The 16,013-nt window shown below is 35.8% G+C and overlaps 1 protein-coding gene and 1 long non-coding RNA gene across 3 annotated transcripts in view; one reads left to right on the top strand and one right to left on the bottom strand.

Moving 5' to 3' along the window:
- The window catches only part of LOC109105877 (metallophosphoesterase domain-containing protein 1), a 36,890-nt gene that overhangs the window by 5,620 nt on the left and 15,257 nt on the right, over positions 1-16,013 (top strand). The window contains exon 4 of the mRNA XM_042721753.1: positions 7,884-8,109. Within this exon, the coding sequence (XP_042577687.1) occupies positions 7,884-8,109 (226 nt within the window). The remainder of the gene's footprint in view (positions 1-7,883; positions 8,110-16,013) is intronic.
- The window catches only part of LOC109093080, a 1,667-nt gene continuing 118 nt past the window's right edge, over positions 14,465-16,013 (bottom strand). Inside the window, exons 1-3 of one of the 2 annotated variants that reach the window (XR_006154466.1) lie at positions 15,801-16,013; positions 15,543-15,648; positions 14,465-15,463 (exon numbers count right to left, since the gene is read on the bottom strand). The exon at positions 15,801-16,013 is cut by the window's right edge and continues 118 nt beyond it. This is a non-coding gene — a long non-coding RNA (uncharacterized LOC109093080). The remainder of the gene's footprint in view (positions 15,464-15,542; positions 15,649-15,800) is intronic. The other variant, XR_002018308.2, reaches the window with a different exon arrangement.

The following is a 16,013-nucleotide window of genomic DNA, read 5'->3' as shown; positions in this document are numbered from 1 at the left end:
AACAGTTTATCTCAGAATCACAACAAACGGCATCAAAACTATATGGTTTTATTCCACAATATTGGCAGTACTGAATTTTAGGTGCTAACTCACCTTTTCCGAGGTTGAGCATTACCTGCTGAATAAAATATAAAGTGCTTTTCAAACACTTAGTCCAGGTGCAGGGCATAAATCAGTCTGAAAAAATGGACATAGAAGGCCTGAGATCGGTCGGTTCATCCATTACAAAGTTTTCTTCCAAGATGATTCCCACTCTAGACGGGTTAGATGTGGACTTGCTTGATCAACACTGAGGATTCTTACTGCAGTCTGTCCTGTCAGCTGCATCCTAACAGAGGAAGAAACAGATCGATAAAGACATTATCAAGTCAGTTAGATAATGCTGTTGTTAAATACTCAAGATTATATGCTGCGTTCACACCATGTTCTACTTAGAGCTGTTCATGTCCTTGGACTGGGAACTGTGTGTTTCTATGGCAACACCATCGATGCCTAAATTAATCTGCAGCAGTCAGGTACAGTCACGTGATACAAGTAGAAGCTCACAGAAAATTCCCAGATTACAGATGGTAATTATGAGTTCTACAAGGACATGAATTATGGCAAATACACCATGGGATCAATGCACTTATACATACCTGGTTTACTGTAAAAATGGGTGGTGATGTGGGTAATGTCAGGCTTGTCGTTGACAACTTTTCTGTGAAGATCAAACATTAAAGTTACAGTCTTTATAAGGGCATCTGACTTAAGGGTTTACATTTAATTGTGCAGTGTACCTGTCAATAAAGTGATCCTCCTCAGAACAGGTCTCCGTTAACCCACACGACATACAGCTGATCTGGAGTTCTGCTGTGAGGTGGCATTAGAGAACATTTTAGTGCATAAAGTAATTTAAATGTATGTACATGCCTGATGTGAACAACGACTTTGTTTCATTCTTGTATAACTTCCATGTTTGAACATAGAGACAGGGTTTCAAAGACAGGGCTTAGTTTAAGCCAGAACTAGGCCTTGGTTAAATCAGGATATTAAAATAACTTCCATAAAAATGCCTTAAGAACTTTACTGGTGTGCATCTGGAGACACAACAATGGCACTGACATATTTTAAGATGTGCCAGTACAAGATATTTTCAGTTAAGAAAGCTTGAACATGCATTTTAGTCTGAAACTTCTGTGAAACCGGGGGATAATGTTTATGTAATGTTAGCTGTGCTCTCTTTTCACAGTTATGAGGGCCATACTTACACTTCCAAAGCGTCTCTTTCATTTCTTCTTCCTTTAAAAACAAGATAGTCGTTAAAAGGGCTCTGAACCTAGATAGAACAGAAGTATATTCATCCGTTTTTGTATTTATACCGTTAATTAATTTAAACTCTTTCAAACAACAGCCATGTCTATTAAACGTGGTTGTTAAATTATTGCACTCACCATATTAGCGCCACCCTCATCTCTCCTCCGCTGCAGTCGCGGCTGCTGTATGAGTAAAATTAACTTACACTCCTCATAAACAATGCGTGGTTTTGTCCACTGCAGGCGCGTGAGAAAACTAGTTAACTAACGAATCAGAAATGTCCCGTCGTTTAGACAAACAACAATTTTCACCAATTACAAACAGTCTTTCGAGGAAAAGAAAGCGAAAAAAGGTAGATGGTGGAAAATAACGTCCTAACTTATTTAAAACAAAGTTTCCACCTTCTCATCCACAGCTCGTGACAAACAGACTCACAGCAGCAGTGTGAGGAGTCGCGGTCATGATATAAACTAAATAATATGAGTTAATCTAACTTGATATTGTACATTTGTCAAAACAAATATGTCTTAGTTGAGCTCTTAATGAAAAATATTTATATTTAGCAATGTTTTGAACTAAAAAAAATTACTTGAAAAATAAAACTAATTATGGTAAATTAAATTGAAAGACAAATTATTAATTGGATGTAGTACTGCTTGAAAATCTTTTTTCAGTGTGGCTGTAATCTGCTGTACTGGCAGGATGTTTTAGTGAAGAATACAATCAATAGTTTCAGTAAGTCCAGTCCAGTTTCAGATGAAGTTTGCTTGTTTGAGCACTCAGAGGTTTTTTACAGCAGTTTTCTGTAAGTTTAAGACAATTTGCGGCATAGCCACGGCTGGATTTTGAGCATTGTTTTTCCTACACCTTTTTTGTGTGGAAGTCATTATGTGTAGACCCGGGTTAGAGAAGCGGATTGAAATGGATAATATACTTTTCTTTCTCTCAGGTCAGGAAGGTTGGGTAGTTCTCCCGTCTTGTTCTGTCCTGTCCACACATTATGAATAATAGATTAGCCCAATGGTGATGTGACAGCTGCGTGGGCTGTGTGAGATGTGTATTCGAGTGTGTGGGGTGGAAGAATCTTGGGAGAAAAGTTTACACCTTTCTCACTCCTTTTCTTTTCCCTCTCTCTCCTCTCAACTTTGGAGTTTTCCCTCCGTTCTCCCTCTCTGGTCTGTATCTGGAGAGAAAACCGTCATGAAACTTTAATGTGCTCTCCCTTTTTCTCCCTTCAAGCTCTACAGCTCTCTTTTTTTTTTCTTCACCCTGCCATGGGTTTACTCAGCTGAAGGTTTCGCTGTGGATTATTAACGAGGAAGCTTAACACTCCTTTACGTTTTTTCTCTTAAAGTGTAAAACAATCTCAGACAAAGATGAAATCTTTGTTTAGTTTTGTGGTTGAATACTTTGTGTCTATGGACCTGTGTGTGTACAGCATATCACTTGTTTAGTACTGTAACATCTTATCTTTTTCTTGCAATTTAAAGTTTGGTGTAGATTTTAAATGGAATATTAATTTAAAAAGTAATAGAATAGCTAGCTCAAAAATTAAATTTCTGTCATTATTTAACTGTGTGCTTGTATTTTGCTATTGGAAAAAGAGGAGAAATTCTGATAGATGCATTTCTCTTTTCCATTAAATGACAATTCATAGCGACCATGACCTGTCAGGATTTAGAATGGAAATAATGCACTACAAATGCAGCCCATACAGCTCATTCATCAGGTATTGTTTAATATGATTAGTAGCAGACTGAAATGTTCGAATGTAAAAACAAGAAAAGAGAAATGCACTTTTTCATAAAGTAAAAGCATTCTGGACAGAAAAAAATGAGTACATAAAGAGAAAATTGTCATTTCAATTCTGTATCTCAGACATGTAGTTTTTAATATTCAAACATGTATGGTTTTATGTACAGATCCAATGTATGTTCTCACCTTGTGCCCTCCTGTGTGTGAGTTTGTGTTTGAGCCTGAATGCTTATGCATGGGTGGATGCTGTGTGTGTGTTCTTCTTATAATACTGTATGTTTACATTTCACATGGAAACATGAAGAAACACAAAGAACACCTACACTGTTTGTGTGTTTGTGCACGTTGGCAGAAAGATTCTTCACTCCACTTCAAAGCGTCACTGTTTTCTGTTGATCCGGGATTGTGGACTGAAAAAAGATCTAAAAACAGGGAATAGGGCGAACTGAAGGGTTGAAACAAGTGAGAAGCATGTACTAAATAAATCAGATGTCACAAATATGCTTCAAAGGGGGTCATATCATGAGAACTCAAATCCTCCTTGATCTTTTAAAATAAAAGTGTTTGATACACTTTGAAAACATGAACTCTGTTTTTCAGAACTCAGTCCAAAATGTCCATCCTTTTGAAACTAAGCTGAAAAAAAAATAAACTTTTCATTCTGTGCTTCCTTAACTTCAGATAGATAAACACATGGCCGGCTGCCCACATTTGAACTTTACACCTCGAGTGGTACATTTCGCAGATTGTTTTATGAATCTGTTGATACTTTGCAAAGTAGCTGTTATTGAAGTATGGGATGGTGCAAACCAACAAACCCACAGCTCACAAAGCAAAGCATTGCTACCCATTTCAGCGTTTACAAAGGGATAGACATCTTAAAAGCATGTTAATAGTTAAAAAGGGTCAGAGAGAGAGGGTCAAAATGACCTCTGGAAAAAAAAATCTGTTTAAAAATATGCATATGACTGTTTAATAGGCTATTTCTACCCCAAGATCTCTAAATAGAAAGGGGAATTCTATACAATTTTGCCACTTGCAGTCAGAAAGCTGTATTCATATAAAATCAACCAATCAGCGCCACCACAGCTGCAGTTTGTTCTTTAGTAAAACAAATTAAACAAAACATTTAATCAATCAGTGCCATTGTCACTTTTGGATGTATAGGAAGTTTGAAAAATCTGTTAAAAACTCAAAATATGAAAATCGAACGATAAACGCTGTGATAAACAGAGAAACTTTATAAAGAGAGGCAGGTATTTTCATATTTTCCTTTTGATGTATTGTAGTGACATGAATTATTTATCTATAGTGAATACACTGCAAATGCGACATGACAGCGTGACAGTTTTAAACTGAAACTCCAATGTTTTTTTTGTCTTTTGCCTTAATATGACAAAATATTTTAATGTCATGTACTCTCAAGCTCTTTGATTTTCCACTTTATTTTTCACAATATGCCATGATTAAATTCCATTTTTGGCATTTGTGTCAAATTCACAGTTATGTCGTTGGCTGATACTTTCTCAGCCAGCAAACTTACAAGAAAGTGCACGTATCACGTAGGTGGCAAACGTCTGCAGCATCACACACAGTGCGAGACAGCACCATAATCCTCTTGAATGAGCTCTAAATTTTGGAGGTTGGAGGATTTGCTCCATCAAAGTCCAAAGACCACCCACCAGAACAGAAATGACAATAGCACTCAAATCCGGACACTTCCTCTGGGCTTATGCACCTCTAAAACCCTGATTCTAATGGTCCACACCACACACACACACACACACACACACACACACAAACTCTGATTCTAATGGTCCACACCACACACACACACACACACACACAAATATGTCAGTGTTGCAGCTCACAATGTTTAAGGGTGAGACGTTTTTTTTAGTTGTTGAACATGCTATTTTCGCTGCACGTATGTGTCTGTGTGAACACGCACAGGCCTGCATTCATCCGCTTTAATTGCGCTCTTTTTGAAGTGAAAAGAACAGAAGCTGTCTGTCAGATTCACAGTGAAATTTAAGCTATTGCCGCCTTGAAAGTGCTTTTGAAATCAAAGACAAAGGGTCCAAGAAGATAGAAACTAATAACAACAAGCAGCACACACTCGTCCGTGTGTCCGGATTAGGCGTTTTGGGCTGAAATCGGCATGCTTTTTTCTTTCCCGTTTCCCGCTCCTTCTCATCACAAAAGCTTTGGGCTCGTCTTTTCCATCCTCCCTCTTGCTGGCGTTTTGTATTTGTGTGATTGATTGCTTCCAAAGACTTTTTTTTTTTTTTTTTTGCTTTGTGTTTCTAAGAGAATGACTCCATTGTAAAATGGTGATTCTCTCTGTAATTCTGCCTTTGAAGGAGTCTGGCCGTTTGTGGAATCTATATGAGAGAGAAAGGAGAGAAAAGAAAGGCAATGAGTGCACGGAGATGAACATATGCACAGGGAGATTTTCACACTTTTGCAGTGCCTACACATGTATGTGAAACCGATGGTGCACAACATAAACACAATATGGAATACTTATCTTTTTTTGGAAGCGAGGATGCAAATGACTTTATGTGGTGAGAATATAGATGAGCAGAAGGAGAACTGGTCGGTCGTGATCCCAAAAAACAGGGTTGTGGATGGCAGGGAAAAGCAATGCTAAATAAAAATTATACAATGCAACTAAGCAGATAGTAGTGCATGATTAAGACAGGAAGATAAACAGGCTTATCAAACTTTTATGTGCTTTTTTAAGGCTATGCATCTAATTAACCACTTTTTTATTTTTTATTTTTTTTTACATTTTATTTTTAATATTTTTTTTTTTTTTAGTTTTATTTTAGTTTTACATGCTAGATCATTTTGAATATAATGTCTGGGTTTTAAACCAAAATCAGTTGAGAACCACTGAGGTAAAGTACAATGTATAGTCACAAAATAAACCCTGACAGTGCGATCGGGACCCTGAAGTAAAGGATCTAGTGTGACTCTGAAGGGATTTCTTTTGTAAATATAAACAGCTAACTGTACATTTTTCCACTTTTCACATGGATATTTGCCTAATATATATTAAAAATTTATTATACTAGCAAAAACAGACTGCATAGTGATAAGAGAAATATAAAACCAAGACAGCATGTTGGAAAGCTGTTGCTTGCTGCAACAAAATGCTAAGACCAATCAGAATGGAGTATTCTAGAGCTGTGCAGTATAGATGGTGTATTGACAGCTGTCTGGGAAATTGATGTTGAATTATGGATTTGACATGCATTAGAAGATATGAACTCTCTTAAATCTGCTTGGAAACAAATCATATCATGGTAAAGCAAACGACTGAGCTGGAAGGTAGTTCTTTATTACGTGTATTACAAAAGTGTTGAGCAACCATGAAAGACATCAGAGCTTTGCCTCTGGAAGGAGGCTTTAAATCTCCAAAACTCCTGATTCTTATGAAGCATCTGCCATACACACATAAAACTCTCAAATTTTGCCCCTGTCTTACTTTTACGATCATCTCCCAGCGATGGTAAAATTGTGCTTATGGCCGCAGATTTTTAGAGGTGCCGTGGAGTATTGTGCTTGTGTTAAGTGTCAGGCAAATTGCTGTTAAGTCACACGTTTTGAGCATAAGCATGTGCGAGGGACCGTATGTGTGTGTGTGCGCTCTGTCATTTTTTTTCTTGTAGGTCCTCAAAACCAGCACCCCCCACATCCTTCCCGCCCACAATTTAATTGCCGCTTTTCAGGGACGCGCTTGGCTGCGTAATTGTCAAAACACAGGCTGACTGAACTCTCCGTCACACCTCAAACCTTACACTTTCTGACGCATCTCATCTCTTTTATGACACTTTTCAAATAAAGGGAACATTTCCAGATGTTTGGCGTAATTTCGCCTCAGATCCGCAGGGCTGCGGGGAGAGCGATTTGGAGAGAGGAGATTTGTGGGGACAGACTGTCTTTGTGTTTGTCAGGCGTGGACAGGTTCGCTCCCCGGTGCGGTGAAAATTTTTATAGAACTGTGAAAAAATGAAGACGGAGATGGAACGAGGAGTAATAATATTTGTGTTTATTGATGTCAGAATTATGAAGTGCCATATTAATTTCCATTGTTTCAGAGAAAAGCCGAAAACAAGTTCTTTAAGAGTCCTGATTTATTGCAAGCCGAAAAACACAAACTCAACCAACTTAATACCTCAAGGAAAATGATGTAGCCCACCTTATTGGCAGGCCCACTCGGCATCTGTGCCTTCAGAAAGCAGTGCAAATTTCCACAGTATTCGTCCGGCTGTCATTCACAGCGCTACACATCCCCCTTCCCCTTATGTGTTCATTTATTAAATATTTTGGTTAATTAGATTATGCGTTCAGCTACCATTAAAATTGTAGCGTCTCTAAGCTCTGTTTGACACTTTTGGGTAAACTGGTATTGAAATCAAGTTTTTTTTTTTTTTGCAGATTTTCCCTTTAAATTCAGTGTAGAAAATGCAAAAAGTCTGTAGATTTTGTCTCATTGGTGCAAAATGCTTCAAAGCTGGCCTGGTTGTGTTTTTGAGCCATACACTGAGTAATAAAGTCCATAAAGTCGTGGTGATAGCTATATTGAATTTTCTAGTTATTCTAGCCATTCTCATAGCTTTTTTGAGTGCATTGTCTATAAAATGATTTATAAAAGTCCTTATCACCACAAATGACTTGGGAAGTTCTAGAAATTTGCTAGTAAAAAGTGTGGGAGACGTGCATTTTCTTAACATGCCAACATTGCATGAATTAATTAAGAAAAATAATCAATGATATTCTTTTAAATAAGACATTTTATCATGATAGCTGTTTTCTTTCCTTAGGCACTCTGCCTTACGAGATTAAAATCGTTATAGCCGGGAACCACGAGCTGACGTTCGATCAGGAGTTTATGGCAGACCTAATAAAACAGGATTTCTACTACTTTCCTTCGGCCTCCAAACTCAAGCCGGAGAACTACGAGAACGTTCAGTCCCTGCTCACCAACTGCATCTACCTGCAGGACTCTGATGTTACCGTCAGGGGCTTCCGCATCTACGGCTCACCGTGGTGAGTCTCTCTCTCTCTCGCACGCTTTCTCAAGTCTTCTTGTCACCGTGTTTGTCACCATATGTTGTTGTGTTGTCCCTTCCCCCTCAAGTCTTCCTCATTTTTTGCTTCTTCTTCCCTCATTCTGTCTATCTGTCTTGTTAATACTTCTTTTGCCACCCCTCAATGTCCTGCGATTTACCTCTGTGCCAGTGTGTGTGAATAAGTATGTGTGTTTGTGTGACTTTTAGGTGCTGAGTTCTATGTATAAACACAGATGTTTTGTAACTGCATGCCAGGTACTAGATTTCTAAATGAATTTGGCCTGCAAAACAGCGTGTGTGGGTATATTTTCTAAACTTGAAGGAGCAAAAAATATCCTTACAAGAAAAGTAAAACGCAATAAAACCACACGGAGGTATCGCTAATTAAAAAAACATATTCAAAAAAGGTCTAAATTATGTTTATGTAACTAAAAGTGTGTCTTTAGTAATTATATTTTAACATGTTTATATTAAAAGCAATAAATGTGACAGATAATTCCTCACAAAAAGATATTTTATTATTATAAATATTAAGAATTTATTATTAATTATTATCACTGATTATTATTATTAATAATGTTGTATAATATTACATTATTTATAATAAATTATTAGTATTTATTTATGTTATTCATTTATTTGTTTTTATTTAAGTTTATTTTTTGAGGTAGTGTAGTGTTTTAAATGATTACATTATTATTATTATTATTATTATTTAAATTAGCTATTATTATTATAAATATTAAGAATTTATTATTAATTATTATCACTGATTATTATTATTATGATGTTGTATAATATTACATTATTTATAATAAATTATTAGTATTTATTTATGTTATTAATTTATTTGTTTTTATTTAAGTTTATTTTTTAAGGTAGTGTAGTGTTTTTGGTGTTTGAGTATATTTTTTTTTTTATTTTTTTTTTTTATTTAAATTAGCTATCAATTTATTATTAAATAATTTTTTTTATTACAAAAAGTTTTCTTTTTGAGGTTTGGGATTGGTTTGGTAGTGAACAACGAACATGATCTCATGGAGTCTATGATATATTCTCATTTTCTAGCTATGTGTAAGAGGTGTAAACCGTGTGTGTGTGTGTGTGTGTCCCATCTAAGGTGTATTAACTGACAGGCGACTTCTTCAAATATCACAGTAAGCTCTTACAACATCAAAGTTGATAAATAAGCGTTTATTTATGTGAGTGTGGATTGTCAAGCTGATGGTGTTTACAACAGTCATGAACTCATGCGCTAGATTAAAACCATCTATTATTAATCCACTCCGATATGTCCTGACAGAAATCTTCATCTCGTGCCAGCGTGCTTGTGTGTATGTGTGTTTACACCATACGGACCTAATAAAACCACTGAGATCCGTTCCTCCATAGGGGAAGATGGACAGAAAGTGCATCTGTGAGCTTCTCTCTGTCTTTTATCATCATCTCCCTCTGTGTCCGTCCATCTAGTGCTACATTCATTTCTGTCCTCCTGTCACCAAAGACGTTCCGCCACACTAGGGCAGAGTGGCTAAACTCATCTCCACGTAGATTTTAAGTCGCTGGAATAATGGGCCGAGTCCTGTATTGCTGCAGGCGATGGCTGTCTGTGATCTGTGCAGCGCTGCATTGCTCAGTAGAGTCGTCCATTTCCTTCTTATTTCATCTCTAACTTTTCGCCTTTTTCATTTATTGTTCTGCTCCCAAAGCTGTCTACTGAGGCTGTATTTTAAGATACAATAAGCATCAAGGCTGTTCCACATAGTAGGCAACTTATTTGATACTTTGTTTTGGCCAGATTCTCATCATCACATGTGTCCTTCACAGAGAAAACAATCCCAGAATGAATTGGGGGGAAAAAATTCTAAGTATTCTAAATATATGATAAGTATTCAAAGTCAGTCACTTATGAGGTTCCATTTCAGTTAAAAAGTCACCTTAGAAAGCAACTGCCTATGTAGGCAGAAGTTAGAAGGCAGTAGGTTTTGGAACGGAGCTTACAATATGTTGTCCATCCAACTACAGAAGTTCAGTAGAGACCACAGCAGCATCAGTTCACTGCTCTTCATCACTCTCTTATCTTCTGACTCAAGCTATTTTTTTGCCTTTCAGTTTACCTGCATTTTCAGAAAAAATTGTAAAATTTGAACCTTTAGGAGTACAAAAGCTGGTCACTGGGACAGTACACATTTTGTACTTTATCTATTACTAAAGGGTGCATATTGGTACTAATATACATCCTTTAGTGGTACATAATGTACAAATGTTTACCTTTTGAGGGTTATGTTAAATTTAAATTTAAATGTTAAACTTTTGTAACCCTAATTGTACAATACTTGCAGATTTAAATCTAATTGTTATAAGTTTTGTATTTCATAATTGTTTATTACTTTGGGATTTTAGTGTAGTTGAAAGCAGCTCAAACACAATTTGGGCATTTTGGATGCATGCTTGAGTTCAAAAACAACTTTGGTACAACTGAATGAAACAAAATGCAGAGTCTGCCTTTAGCAGACGCATCATGCCCATTTGTACCTACTGATTTATTTAGAAAAAAGAAAATTGTGGAAATTTTTTTTTTTTTTTTTTTTATTTTTTTGTGCTTAATAGTGTTTTTTGTTGTTTTTTTTTATATTGTTGTAGCCAAAAGAGACAAAAACAAAACAAAATTTTGGTTTTATTTGGTACCACATAAAGATATAACTGACAGTTAATAAATGGGCTAAATAATGCTTTCTTTCATAACTGTAAGTAAAAGTGTTTTAGGATCTGTCTCTATTTGTAATTTATTCATATTAAAAGTAATAAATGTAAAAAATAAAAAAAGTCATCACAAAGATATATTTTAATATAATTTTAAAGTATAATAATGGTAATTAGTAAATTATTATATATATATAAATATATATATTATTAATATAAATAATATATATATATATATACATACATATATAAAACATTATTGTTATAGTAATTTTATTTATTTATTTGAAAAAGTGCAAAAAGTTTATTTTAAGGTAGGGTAATACTAATAATATTTATTATTATTATTATTATTATTTTACTTGCTGTAGTAATTTATTTATAATAAATAAATCAATATATTTATTTATTTATTTACTTGCTTATTTACTTTTTTTATTTTTTTAATTTTGCTTTAAAAAGTGGGTTTTAAAAGCTTAACAATCAACAAAAAGGTTGCCAATAGAATATCTAGTTGTACACTTTAAAAACACAAAAGTGTTGTTTTTAATTTGATCTCGTCTAGGTAACAAAAGTGACCAGAGAAGCCACTTGTTGGTTTTAAAATATAAATAATCTGAAACTTGACACACTATCTTAAAAACAGCGCTCATGGCGCAAGATATTTAAAAAACAACACGAGTCTTGATGCTATGGCCAAAAAAGTCAATTTGCATATATATGGCTGTAGCAGCAGTATATTAAACCCTCTAAGAGGGTTGTACCCTGCAGATGAAATGCTAAATTAACTACCTCTACTTAAATGGAAAAATAGTAATAATAAATAAAACGTCTGAGACTAGTCGACCTCTCTAATCAACTAGCTGGTTGTTGGACCCATCCTTACTCATAATCTGCGTGCTTTCACGCACACGCTCTCTCTCTCTGCTGGGCTAAATGAGATCTTGGCACGTTGCATTCTTTCCTAAATCCTGACTATTTGTCATGCGGTGATTCTGGAATGAAAAGAACTGTATGGGGGAAACATGTGGCGTGTTTTTCTGTTCTGCTGACGCTAATGCAAGTTTACAAGTCATTTGTCATCTGCAGATCTGCAAATGCAGAGATGCGTGGTGCGTTTGTGCCTATTTGTGTGCATGTGTGTGTGTGAGCCGGTGTGGGTGGATGAAGTATTAAGGATGGCTGTCCCTTTCAGAGAGCGTGAAGCACAAACAATGTGTAGGACCCACAGCACATATCGCTCTGAGCTAAATACACTCGCGCACACACAGCATAAACTTTCCCACATCTCTTGCGTATGCGCTCATATGGACGGTTACTCACAGACGCTGTGACAAGTCACGATGATGCCTGGTGATCACAAACACATCCTGTGTGCCCTGCGGGGGGTTACCGTCAGTGGAAAGCTGCTAGCTGAATGTTTATGCACCGGCAGTAAAAGAGCAGGTAGAAGGTAATTGGGAAAAGTGCATTTAAACTCAGGAGATTAAAATGAAGTTGCATTAAAATTAAAAGACTTTTGGCGGTAAATCAGATTGTGATGGTTTGCCTTTGTATATGCACAATGTGCAAAGACAAAACTGGCACTTTTGGACTTTTGCTCTTTTATTTAGGTAGTTGACTTGAAGTCAACAGTGTCCTGCAATATAGCATGCTATACTATTTTGAACAACATTTATTGTTGCATGCATTTTTGTGATGCATATTCATTTAAAATTACATTTACATTTATTAATTTAACAGACCCTTTTATCCAAGTGATTCATCTTAAGGAGGCAATAACGAGAAATTCTAGCAATACAAAGTTTCAAACATCGTCCAGAATAGTACAAGCTACACTAGGGCGGGAATGGAATGGAAGTGATTGGATTTTACTGGAAAATAATTTGTACTGTAAAATTAATTTGTAACACTGCTGGAATACCATCAGGGGAAAAAAAATGTAAATGAGATCTCTTTAAGATTGTGAGTGTAAAGACATATATTTCTCCAGAGAAAAAAAGACCCTAGCAATCTCATGTCTCCTCTAGAGTTCAAACTGATATCTAAACCATGTCACAAATCTGTGCTCTAATTTATATTAAAAAACTACATTCTATATTATCTTTATTGATTGTATATTTATGTTAATGTGTTATTTTTATTATTATTATTTTTTTAGCCTTAACAGTGAAAGTGTAGTGACAACAGGATTTGCAAATGACAAAAGAGAAGAACTGGTGCTACCCGCTAGGTCTTTGCTTTGCTGTCAGTCTTTCTGAATTGTAGACTACATCAGTAAAAGCAAAGGAGATTAAGTGTAAAACATTTTTGTCAATCACTTTCTGTTTGTCTCGTTCTCTTGCTCTGAGGGGCAGCAGGGGGCTTCTTATGCTGTTATATAGCACAGCAGGGCATCCATAAGCAAAGACAGATGATCACCGACAATGTTCTTGAACACCTGGTTGATAACATACAGGTATATGTGTGTAGGGTTAGATAAAATAGATTAAAGAAAAGTAGTGTAATATATGAATTTTGTAGTATATAAACTGTTTATAATTTTATTTAAAATTTTATGAAATGTAAAAATTATTTTTGAATTTCTTGATGACTTCATGATATGAAGTTATTTTAGTCATACTTCTCATCCATATGTTTGTATGAATGTGAGATTTAATGTTTAAGCATTTTTAATGATGTTATTTAAGATCAATGACCGCCGTTATTTAAGATCACATTTGTCCTGAGAAAGATGCAGAGAAGAGGAGAAGAGAATGAAAAGAGGAGGGGATAAAGCATAAAGAAGCAAACAGACTTTTTTCCCCAGTAAAAGTGAAATGAAAATAGGAGAAATGTTCGCTATCCAGTGACTCCACGAGGAATAATTAATGCCAGAGATGCAAAAGACTCCGTAATTAGATTTTTTAATTATTGAGGATTTGCTTCTCCTCTGTAGTGGCCCAATTAAAGAAGCTCATCAAAAAAAAAGAAAGAAAGTAAAGTGAAAGACAGAGAGGATGTGCGTTTTTCTCTTCTCTTCTGTTTTGGTGTACCTGCCTCCCTTGTGTTTGATGACTCCTCTTCACTGATGAAGGGGACACGGCACGAGACGCTAATGAATGGCTCTTCATTTGGACCTGAGGAACTGAGCCTAATGATGGAGAGGAAGAGGCCGGTGTGGTGGCAGATATATATAAAACAGCGCGTTTAACTGCTTGACCTTGTCGGCGCATCAGTGTGAATTAATTAAAGTGGCGGCTGATGTGGAGAGTGATTTGAGAAGAGAGGAGAGATTAGTACAGTATCAGTTGTGTCTCCCCACGGGGAAAAGAGCTCACCGCTTCGGCTATGTAGGGCTGGCCACAGGAGGACCCCCTCAATTAACATTTGAGATGCCTGAGGGAGAGCGGGGGTGTCGGAGCGGCCTAGTCCTGTCATGTAGACCCCTCACGCTCACACACTTGAGTTAGCCACTCTAAACACTGAGAAGTTATTCGACCTTGTCTCTTTCCAGTTGGTTGGGAAGATCTTGGGGTTTTTTTAAATGCTTTTTCACATGATTCATGTCTTGGGCTTCAGGCATGAGCATTATAGTCTTTTATGAGGCTGCTTGGTAGTAAGATACTATAGTACAAGAATAGGTCAAATTTATTTCAGTTTCAAACAGAAAAAAAGCTTTTATTTTCATGACACAAATGCAAATGTAATTGTACTTGTCAGTGTCAGAAATGTGATTTCTTTTAAACTTCCACATATTACCTTACTATTATTTTTTAATCCCAATTTGTTGTCCAGTCATGTAATTTAATTGATTAATTAGAATTAATTAATTAGAAAGCCCACTATAGTCCTGGTTGTATTTATTTATTTATTATATTTATTTATTATTTTAATTTTTTTTTTTTCACCACCAATATAATAGCAATGTTCGGTGTCAGAAAAGTTTTTTACCCTCTAAAGTTCTTTAAACCTCCATTTATTACCTTTATATATGTTTTTTTTTTTACTTATTAAAAAAATGGACCATATTATTGTTAGACAGAACATTTAGTTTGTTGTACCAAAAAGTTATTTTTTAATAACTTAAAACCTTTATGAGGACATTTTTTTCTACAATATAAAACAGTTTGTTGTCCATTAGTCTTTATTTATTAAGTAATTTATATGAACTAAAATATTTATATATTCACTGTAGTGTTTAATCCTGAAACTAGATAGGCCTAGAATAAAATATTATAATATATTATAACTTTATATATTGTTATAGCCATATATTGATATGTATATGTACAGCATCACATATAAAAAAAATTTCATTTTTTGATCCACATTTTAAATATCTATGGCAGTTTTTTAGCACTGCACTTTTTTGATATTTGACCCTGATAACAGCAAATTATGCATAATCATTGGCCATGATTTAAAACATCAGCAACAAACAATTTTTTTTTTTTTTTCGCGGGGGAAAAAAGCAAAAAGTAAAAAAAAAAAAGCTAAACTTTGAGCATTATTCCAAGGGTTGTCTTGTAGCCTAATGCTTTGCTCCATTGAGGAATGTTGACCTGAATCAAGGGCCTTCAAGGTGTGGACCAAATACTCCAGCACTCCACTTTTTTCAGTCCGATTTCCATGTGTCAGTCATTCTGCTGCGAACACGATAGAAAAAGAAACTTTTTTTATTAAACGCAACTGACTGTGGGGCTTTGTGTCTTGACTGGATGTTACCTGTAAATTGGTCTCCAAGGTGAAACTCCTCTCTCGAGTCACATATGTGAGTGTGTGCAGCTCTGGGAAATTTCTTTACATTCTCATAAACGCTGAATCTGTTTACCTGCAAAACAGACAAGATAATTCAGCTAATCTCTGTCCTTCTCCATAACATCACCCACTTTATCAGTCACGTTCTACATCAGACTGTGACATAAATTGAAAAAAAAATGATCCAGAGAATAAATTATACACCGTATTAAGCAAAAGACGCACCATACAATGGTTCGTACCCATCCTGCATTCATCTTGTCCTTCCTCTCTAGTGTCTTTTCAGTGCTGGCTGTGGCGTGTGGTCGGGCGTCAGAATTAGCTGCCCCACAGCGATGGCTAATCAACACACTTTCACACTTCCTGAGGAGGAGGATATGTATCCCTCTCCCTCCCTTTTCCTCTTTTTCTCTCCTTGCCTCGCCACTCCTTTCTTTT

Source organism: Cyprinus carpio, chromosome B4 (assembly GCF_018340385.1).
Source record: "Cyprinus carpio isolate SPL01 chromosome B4, ASM1834038v1, whole genome shotgun sequence".
NCBI lineage: Eukaryota > Metazoa > Chordata > Actinopteri > Cypriniformes > Cyprinidae > Cyprinus > Cyprinus carpio.
Note: the sequence above shows the minus strand (reverse complement) of the source record. Positions and strands in the feature narration are given on the sequence as shown.